Source organism: Galleria mellonella, unplaced genomic scaffold, assembly GCF_026898425.1.
Source record: "Galleria mellonella isolate WM207_F2 unplaced genomic scaffold, CSIRO_AGI_GalMel_v1 utg65, whole genome shotgun sequence".
Taxonomy (NCBI): Eukaryota; Metazoa; Arthropoda; class Insecta; order Lepidoptera; family Pyralidae; genus Galleria; species Galleria mellonella.
The window spans coordinates 6,560,298-6,570,957 of NW_026442138.1; the positions used below are offsets into that span (position 1 = coordinate 6,560,298).

The 10,660-nt window shown below is 36.1% G+C and overlaps 1 protein-coding gene across 5 annotated transcripts in view; it reads left to right on the forward strand.

Annotated features, from left to right (window-relative positions):
• LOC113519600 (C-1-tetrahydrofolate synthase, cytoplasmic) overlaps positions 1–10,289 on the forward strand; it is a 32,827-nt gene extending 22,538 nt beyond the window's left edge. For all 5 annotated transcript variants that reach the window (XM_052900767.1, XM_026904719.3, XM_052900766.1 and 2 more), the window contains 9 exons: positions 513–686; positions 1,375–1,540; positions 2,951–3,254; positions 3,945–4,162; positions 4,865–5,075; positions 5,891–6,039; positions 7,041–7,144; positions 8,522–8,807; positions 9,937–10,289. In XM_052900767.1, coding sequence (XP_052756727.1) covers positions 513–686; positions 1,375–1,540; positions 2,951–3,254; positions 3,945–4,162; positions 4,865–5,075; positions 5,891–6,039; positions 7,041–7,144; positions 8,522–8,807; positions 9,937–10,179 — 1,855 coding nt within the window. In that variant the 3' untranslated portion in view covers positions 10,180–10,289. The remainder of the gene's footprint in view (positions 1–512; positions 687–1,374; positions 1,541–2,950; positions 3,255–3,944; positions 4,163–4,864; positions 5,076–5,890; positions 6,040–7,040; positions 7,145–8,521; positions 8,808–9,936) is intronic.
• The last annotated feature ends 371 nt before the right edge of the window (positions 10,290–10,660 follow it).

Below are 10,660 nucleotides of genomic sequence, written 5' to 3' on the forward strand. Positions count from 1 at the left end.
CTACTAAAAGTAGTTCTTTATACTGTGCTAATACATTGTATTAAGGTGGTGCTATTGAAGTGAATAGGCCACCCTCATACCAAACGACGGTTTTATATGCCTTCCGTAGCACAAAGCAAGTCATAGTCATTTAAAAATGATCTAAATAGGAATTTGAAAAAATCTAAACTTTATCTGGCATTCGATCTGGAGATTCTGGGTCGCAATCAAGCAGTCTTAGACTGAGCTACGTTACGATCATTGTTCTTATTGTATCATCTGTCCTTTTCCTTATCAGAATGTTGTAAGAAATAAAGAAACACAGCATAATGCATTAATGCAAGAGAAGGAAATATCAAAATAATATCAAACCAATTCTCCAACATAGTAAAAGTAGGCTGGAATTATTCCTTTATGAGAGAGACCCGTTCCCCGTAATTGAACGATATTGATTGTCCCAGTTATTTATGACGACGACTTATTAAGTTCAGATCGCGTCATTATCTGGCTAAATATTTCTGCTTTCTTTATAGTGATATCGTCATAGCACGATCGCAGAGTCCAAAAGATATCAGTGAGTTAGCTCAAGAGATTGGCTTGTACCCGAAGGAGGTATCACAGTATGGGCGTACAAAAGCAAAAATTTCGCTCTCGGTTCTAGATCGATTGAAAGACCAGCGCAGCGGTAAATATATCGTGGTTGCAGGGTGAGTAAATTAAGTTATGGTAAGTTTAAAAAGGTACTTCATGTCCAGTGCAACAATGCATTTAAGGTACCGTCGGCATTGCCGTGATTTCGTATTGCAGTGGGGCGTTTGCAAAAGACATAGATTGTTTTTATGCCGATGATAATAGAATGGTAATCCCGCTTGTGCTAACAGTATACGCTGGCGGTGTACCAGGGAAGGATGATAGGTGAGAATGAAAGGATAGGTCAGTTAGCCCATCGTGATAGTACATCTGGAATTCAGCACAATGGATTCCAGGGGGGCTACGTAGAGTCGACATGACAGGGTATATTGCTAGTAATGAGACTGGTAGTCCACATTACTAACAATGCCTCCGCCCCTCCCCTCCCGCAGGCGACGGGCTTTTTTAATGGGTGATAATGGAATGGTAACCCAGCTTGCGCTATCGGTATACGCTGGCGGAGCACCAGTGAAACGCGATGAGTTAGTACCAATGGCATCCTAATCATCATTGCGAGTAAGCTGAACTGCTTTTATATTGGTTACTTGTGCACGGATCTCAAACGGAATACAGTATTGACTTCAAATTAGTGTTTATATTTGATTGTGACTATGGTATTAAGAAATTGAATTATTATATTTAAAATGAAATATATTATTATTATCAGTTTGTACAGATTATAAAAAAATACTTTTTTCTGTCCAGTATCACACCCACACCGCTCGGGGAAGGCAAAAGTACAACTTTATTAGGGCTGGTGCAGGCTCTATGCGCGCATCGCGGTCGTAATGCGTTTGCTTGTATGCGGCAACCCAGCCAAGGTCCAACTTTCGGTGTGAAGGGCGGTGCCGCCGGTGGTGGTTACTCTCAGGTAAAGTTTGTTATTATCTCCATTCATTTATATACATTATATAGGGGCCAATCTAGGGGGGTTATTTAAGCAAATCGATTATTCTATCATGATGAATAGAATTAACCACGATGGTTTGTTTCCAGTACAAACCGCGTGGAAGTTGCTTTGATAAGTTATATTGCTTTAGGATCCTATGCCCCTTCCCCTCCTCCTGACCTAGGGCTACTCATTCAGGCAGATACTTAGTGGTAAAATGAGTATACTTTATTTGCATAATAGAATATAGGGAATAAGCAAGATACAATAATAACATGGCCATTCATTATAAAAGGCGACTAATGAATTTATTATATTTAATTTTGCGTAGAGGTGCAATAAAGCATAAAATTCAGGCATTGACAAATATAAATATACCTAAATGATTAATAAATGTGAAAATCAAGATTCACGGTTTTTCTAGAAATTCTTACTAAATGTAACTTGGTGTATTCGAAACCAACTCCAAGTTTGGTCAGTAAAAAACAAATGTACATTTGGTACGACACAACAATGGAATAAAGGAACTTGAAACCTTGAATTGTTATGTGTATGTGTCCTTACCGTATTCGGTCACAGTCATTTTTAAGACTAGGGTCACGTTCGGCTTATCTTCCAATCGCACTGGCTGGCATCGACCAAGCATAGCAGCCACATTCAAATTACGTTATGTTTTTCTTCCATTGCTAACTTTCACAATATTAGTAGTACCTATTTAGAATGGGTCTTATTATTAAGTAGCTAATTGATATTTATGAAGATAGAACTTAAAATGAAAATAGAACAAAGCATAGATATTACATATTTCCCTTAAATACACTTAATCTATATTTACCAATAAGATTAGATAATGTGGACCGTCTATTGGTTTTCAATAAGGTTCTTAAAACATACAATGCGACGTTACCGATTTTCCGTCAACGGAAAAAAGCTAGTGGAAAAAAGTCGTAATTGGGCGTGATCCGCTTTTCAGTTTTAATTTGGCTTTTATAAACGCCTTTTTACGTCTCTAGGTATAGTACCTGTATATTAATGTAATTTTTTTTTCTAATAAATTGAGTGTACGTGCCTAGTTTCTTTGCTAAACAAAGAAACTAGGTATAGATTTGGCAAACAAGTTTAAAGTCTGGTTTATCTGATTTGGTATCCAGCGTCAATAGATGATGTAATTGCTCATTATATTTTGAAAAAAAATAAGAATGCAGATATCTACAAATTTCACTTATAATTCATATATAAATTAGATAATATTTGGTATACTTGACGAAAAGTGGGCGTGTTGATTGTTACATTTACCTACCACAACGGCGACAGTCGCCTAATGTCTCTGACCACACTATTAGAGATTATAGTCATGAGAATTTATTTGGACATTATGTTTATTATTGATAGGTTATCCCAATGGAGGAATTCAATCTTCACTTAACCGGTGACATACATGCTGTTACTGCGGCTAACAACCTGCTTGCCGCTCAGATGGACGCCCGTATATTCCACGAACTAACCCAAAAGGACGGTCCTCTATATGATCGATTGGTACCAAAGATCAAAGGTACGAGAAAGTTTTCTCCGATACAGTTGAGAAGGCTCAAGAAGTTAGGCATTGACAAAACTGATCCTGATTCGCTTACGGCAGAAGAAAGAAGCAGATTTGCTCGGTTAGATATCGACCCGAATAGAGTTATGTGGAATAGAGGTAAGTACCAAATACTATAGAATATCATAAAAAATCATGTAAAAAGCGTCTGTATTGAATATAGACAAATTTTATAACAATTAAAATGGAGATAAGGCTAATGAAATAAAGTAAACTGCTATTCATCTTTTTAAGCGATTTGAAGAGAAAATGCACCATTTTGTTATTATTATTTACCAACTTATAGACATGAAAGTGTTTTTAACCGTATGCAAAATTAATATGAATTAACATAAGAGTAAAAAATTTTGTGTGGTCCCGGCGTAGAAATGGCCACCCCTTCCTTTCTCGTGGGTGTCAAGAGAGGCAATTAAAAGAATCTATTAGTTGACAATTAGTAGTAACAGCCCTCTTGTAACATCACTTAAGGTTTAATCGCGGTTACCAACTCATTTGCCAAGCGTGGTAACTACTGGTAACACCCTCTTAAAGGGTAACAGAGGACAGTTAACGGTTGATATGATGATGATAATGTGAGTAAAAAAATTGACAAATAAAAAACAAATGCAAAAAATTATGTATAAAACGATTCATAATTTGTATTGGGGGTATGTATACACAAGAAAAAACAGAATCGAATCGGGAATCATCTCATATTGTGGTTTAAAAAACAATAAATTAGTAAAAAGAAAATCTCGTAAGCAACAGAAATTAAGAAAATGAATAATAATGAAACTTTTGTTGTTTCAGTTGTGGATTTGAATGACAGATACCTTCGTAAGATTACTATAGGCCAATCACCAACAGAAAAGGGTTTCACTCGTGAGACCAGCTTCGACATATCTGTTGCTTCAGAGATCATGGCAATTTTGGCACTTGGTAATGATGTGGAAGATATCAAAATAAGACTTGCAAGTATGGTGGTGGCGTACGATAAGAAAGGCAATCCTGTCACTGCTGATGATCTAGTAAGTATTTTGCTATGTATGAGCAATGTTATGAAACATAGAGTCCCATATACACCGAGCAATTATCATAACGATAATATGCCGTTTGATTGTAATTTTTTAATTTTTCTTGGAATGATAGATGAGGATGAAATTAGATCACTAAGCTAATTGAAACGAATTTACCAGGAATTAATCACGACTGTTTTAAAAACGGACTATTGGAGGTGGGAGTAATAGTAAGGACTAGTTCCTATTACTTACGATTCCTATCTCTTTGGAAGAAAGCTAGTTAGATCTACATATCTTGTGCTTTATGCGGTTATTCGTTGTACCTCGAAAAGGTGGCCAGATCGAATTGGTATAATAAAGAGATTAGATTAAAAGAATCAATCAACATAACTTCTAGAGAAGGAAAAGAAAAATTACGAAAGAGATTTATCAAGCAAGAATGAATGGAGATGTCGTTATGTGCTACCCTAGACGGACGTATACCGACCAAATAAGCGACGCGATGTGCTGAAGAAGGGCCAAATTAAAAATATCCGTAACCGGCGAGCGTGTATGAAAAGAATGATGAATGTGAAAGAAGCGAAAGGAGTTTGTTTGAATCGAAGCATTTGGCATCCCATTGTTTCTGCCTACCCTAATGGGAGACAGGCGTGACAGATATGTATGTATGAAAAGAAAATTATCTAATGGTAATAATACTTGTAATTCTAGGGCGTCACGGGAGCACTTTTGGTTCTACTTAAGGATGCATTTGAACCTACGCTGATGCAGTCATTAGAGGGCACTCCCGTGCTGGTGCACACGGGTCCTTTTGCGAATATCGCTCATGGGTGCTCTTCGATTTTAGCCGACAAGATTGCCATGAAGCTGGCCAGAGAGAATGGTTATGTAGCTACAGAAGCGGGTTTCGGATCTGATATAGGTCAGTATATTCAATGTATCAGTTTATGTTATTTTGGCTGTGTGGTCCCGGCATAGAATGGGCCACTCCTTCTTTTCCCGTAGGTGTCATAAAAGGCGACTTAGGGCGAGGATAAGCAGCAGCTTCTCTCTTAAGATATCTCCAAAGCTTAATTGCGGTTGCCAATCCGCCTGCCTAGCATGGCAACTATTGGCAAACCACCCCCAAGGCGGAGACTTATGTCCAGCAGTACACAATTAAGGGCTGATATGATGATATATAATTTATTATGGTTTCGCCTGCACGAACTCTATATTTCTCATTTCCGTTTTGATTTATAGAAATCCTCATCAGAGGGAGGCTTTTATCTCTGTCCTACTTGTGTTTCTGCTATGAAGCAACTGTGCAACTGTTTAAGATATAACAGTGACTAGAGATTGAGGACTCAATTCCTTAACCCTCAAGGGTTAGGGGAAAGGGATTGTTAGTAATGGAGACTGAGAATCCCATTGCTAGCTATATACCCAACCGGTTTGACCTCCTCGCGGTTCCCCCTGGAAACTATCATGGTTAATTCCTGATGAATTCATCATGATGGGCTAACTGGCCTGTTTTCATTCTCACCTATCACCCTTCACTGGTGCTCCGCCAGTGTATTCCGTCAGCGCAGGCGGGGTTACCATACCATTTTCACCCATTAAAAAAAAAACCCTCAAGGGTTAGGATAAAAAACGTTATAAATTTATAGCGTCATGTACTTATTTTCTTAAATATGTTTAGATCTTAATTTAATTTGTTACAAAAACATTAATTAGAGGATCTTAATATTTCTGCAGGCATGGAGAAGTTCTTCGACATCAAATGCCGCGCTAGCGGGGACAAGCCACACTGCGCTGTAATTGTAGCGACCGTCCGAGCGCTGAAGATGCACGGCGGTGGGCCCGCTGTCACCGCAGGCGCACCCCTCCACGATGTCTATGTACAGGTGTGTATGGCAACTATACGTCAACGTCACGGTTCATTCTCGGTCTGGTAAATTATTATCACGTAAGAAACAATGGATGTATTCATACTATTCGTAATTGGTTGTAATTCCTAACTTATACGCATACAGAGGATCTGATAAAACCTATCGTTTGAAATATATATCGAAATGCTATAGTATGTTTATACTATAGTTACACAGGCTCGACTCATATGCGGACCATAGTTTAGCAATTCTGTATCTTACTGTTTTGAATAAAGATTACTGTAAGATTATTATTACTATCTGAGGGAACAGTCCACTGTTGTTCTAGTCACGATCGATCTCGAACACTTTTTGTAGATTTCCTATCTACATTATACCTTTAATACTATATTATTATTCTATATGTGTACTGTTTTATTTTAACAAACTAGCATATTATATTGCTTCACGGTATCTAAGCAATTACTATAGCTTGTGGACATTTGCATCATGTAGGAGTATCTGATACGTCATGTTTAGGTTTTATGTCGATCCTGAAAACCGGTGACCATTGGGCGATTACAATTGAAAGTTCTCTAAGCAATACAATAAGAGTAACTAGGCGAACGCCAGCTAGGCAAATGGCCAAAGTGCTTATATTTATTGTACAAGGGTGGCAAATATTTATTTCTGGCCGGAGCGGCAAAACAGCTAGACAGTGTATTGCTTCGTAGATGCCATTAATTAATTAACTTTTACTACGACATGGGAAAGGAATTGTTAGTAATGGAGACTAAGAATCCCATTGCTAGCAATATACCTAATCAGGTCGACCTCTACGCGGTTCTCCCTGGAAACTATCATGGTTATTTCTTGATGAATTCATCATGATGGGCTAATTGACCTGTTTTCATTTTCATCGATCACCCTTCACTGGTGACCTGCCAGCGTATACCGTTAGCACAGGCTGGGTTACCATTCCATTTTCACCTAACAAAAAAAAAAATAACCAAAATGTTTGTGCTTATATTTTTCAGGAAAATTTGGAACTGCTAAGTAAAGGCTTATGCAATCTAGGCAAACATATTAGCAACGGAAATAAGTTTAGGGTTCCGGTCGTTATTGCTATAAATAAGCACGGGTGAGTGTTTTTTAGTACATGCTTTTATTTCCGTTAGCTGTCCACTATTGAACACAGGTCTCTTCTATAGACTGTCATAAGGAACGGTACTGAGTTGGCATGGGTAATATTGCTATTGCTCCAATATTAGTTTCTTTTGGACATTGATGATAGAAAAAAAATACCCACCCATTTCGATATCGCCCGTACCGGTCGGATATGTATACTAATTTCGATCGGGTCCTTCATTTCGACATTAAATATTGGTTAACAGACATTTAACATATTATTGGGCCAATATATATATATTGTAGCTAAAATATATAGATATTGGAATATATTATCCACCCCTAGTCCCGAGCAACCGGCTTTCACTGCCTCTCTGCAATGCATTTAAGGTCGTCACTCCATCTAGTGGTAGCATTTGCTATGCTACTATTTAAATTACTACAGATATGTACATGTATGTGTATAGGTAGTATATGAATGTACATAGTCACATACTACCTATGTGTATAATATAATAGATGTAATCTATGTGGCTTGCCAATTTGCTTTGTTTTTATAATTTTTTTTATTTATAGATAGTGACTCTCTACTGCGCCAATTCCATACAACGTCACATTTTGTATCTGCTTTTAACACCTTTTTTATGTAGGAAATCTAGTTCGAAAAAAATTATACATCAATAAGACATTCAAGTTTACTTTGAGCCAAAAAATGGACACGCAGTATAATTAACCTTGGGGCATCTATATATGTAAAATACATAATAATAATAATATTATATATATATATATATATATATATATATATATATATATATATATATATATATACGATGATATTATTTGTTGGCTGGCGTAATTCTAAAAGCAATTCTTTGTTTCCAAAATAAAGGTATGACGTCATATAATCATAGGATATCCTTGTTGTATGTTATGAGAAATCATGAACATTAAATATTTTCATTTGCTATTTCAGTACGCATACAATAACACTGTTCTTTATAATAGGTACTAAATGTTAATATTTCTTTTTTTATTTTAATTAACCAATGTTACAAAGGTTACATTATGTAAAACTATTATCTATAGATAATAGTTTTACTTTTTTATGCAACATAATATGTATATATGTAACATAATATATAGCCATAGCTCGGCATAGAATAAGCCACCCCTTTTTTCCCATGGGTGTCGTAAGAGGTGATTAAGGAAATTTAATTGCCTTTTAGAAAATTATCAAAGTCTATCCGCGGTTGCCAACCCGCCCGTCAAGTGTAGCGTCTACTGCCAAACCCCTTTATGGGGAATACCTGTGTTTAGCAGTAGACAGTTAAATGACTTATATAATAATAAAAAATAAAAACAATGACGAAAGATTATTTTTCTACAGAAATGATACAGAAGCTGAGCATAATCTTATAAAGTCGTTTGCCCTTCAAAATGGTGCATTCAGAGCTGTCATATGTGATCACTGGGCAAAAGGCGGCGCCGGCGCAATTGATTTGGCAGATGCAGTGATCGACGCTTGCGACGCTAAATCTAACTTCCAATTTTTATATCCATTGAATCTACCAATACGCGACAAAATTAAACGCATTGCAACGGAAATGTATGGCGCTGGAGAGATTGAATACACAGACGAGGTGCAAAAGAAGATTGATGTCTTTACTGAATTGGTTTGTAGTATTTTTATTCTTTGGTAATATCGCAAGTTTCAATTATATTAACAAATAATATTGTACATTAAATAATTGAGAATAGAAGATACTTGAGGGCATTTTTTTATTGGAAAGGGAGTAGAAATTGTTAGTAACGAGGATTAGTGGCTCATTGTTAGCAATTTTTATTTATTTCGTCAACTGGGTGAGTTCTACTGTTTCTCTATACGTTCACCCAGAAAGCATCAGTACAATCACACATACTTTATAATTAAATGGAATAATTTTAATATGATTTAACAATACAGATAACATTAGATTTTAAATTTCTGAACACAAACACTCTGTGGTCGTCCGACGAAACTGCAACAAGCTGGAGGCAAACACGTCTAATTGTGGATACCGGTTCAAAACATCATTGAGTAGTTTCAATGCAAGAGATAGAGGAGTTTGCTTAGTCAACTTTGTTCTTGTTAACGGAACATCAAATAAGTACCGTCTACGTACTCGCACAAAAATAGCTACTGGTTGCTCCTATTGACCTATATTAACCTCTATATATATACCTGACAGGTTATAATATATCCTGTCAGGTAAACCTCAACGCGCCCTTTCTTGGAAACCATCGTGGTTGATTTCTGGCGAATTGGTCACGATGGGCTAATTGACCTACTTTCATCTTCACCTATCATCAATTACAGGCAGGATTACTTTATTTATGCACTTAGTTTATATCAGTGAATGCATTAGCTGATTCAACGTACTCGTGTGTGTGTTAGTAATACAGACCATGTGGCTTAATATTTCATGTTTTATTATTAATGCTATGAATGCGAACGTTTATTGTTTTGATCTTTAGATATTTATGACGTTTAAACATCGAACAGCATCTACCAATTTAGATTAGGTTTTTTTCCTAAATTCGACTGATTGACAACTTAACCAGCAAATAATACCTATATAAAAAAGTAATAGATTGCTTAAGATCTATCAGAGTATTTTATTAATAATTAATCAAAAATACTGAAAATTGTTCAATTGTTTTTGAAAATTGACAAATAATTTCGACCTTATTAATACTTAAATAAGCTTTGCTATAAATAATCCAGATGGCATCAGATACTTTTAAGATTTTAAATGTTTACAGGGCTACGATAAACTGCCAATTTGCATGGCCAAAACATCGAACTCGTTGACCGGTGATCCGGCTATAAAGGGCGCTCCTGTGGGCTTCACGTTGAAGATTAACAATATCTTCGTATCGGTGGGTGCTGGGTTCGTGGTTCCAATGGTCGGGGAGATCTCCAAAATGCCCGGGCTTCCCACGCGACCCAGTATCTACGACATAGACTTGAATACGCAGACGGGCGAGATCGATGGATTATTCTAGCAATTTATACACTCTTTTATGTAAAATTTTTACTAAAGATCGCATATAATTTAATATTAATATTACTTGTTAAGGAAATTAATAAAAAAATATCCCTTTATTTTTATTAATTTGTTGTTGTTTATTAACTAATTCGAATATAAAATACCAAGAGTTACTTTACAGTTTCCATTAAAAACAAATAAGACTGAATAGATTTGACTGGATCATTTTAATAGGATTTCGATATTCCGAGCTCCGCGTGAAACAATACATAAAGTATTCTTATGTGCTAAGTTAGGATATAAGTTACTTGTGTACCAAATTTCTTTTAAATTTGTTCAGTATTTTTTATTTATTTGTATTTTTGCACACATTAAAATATGTCTACAGGGCGGACATAATGTCTGATGGCATTCTTTATCAGTCGACCGTTACCTTTAACAGAGTAAATGGCGGTGCATTGCTCTATCAAAATCAATTTGTAAATAAAATAAATATT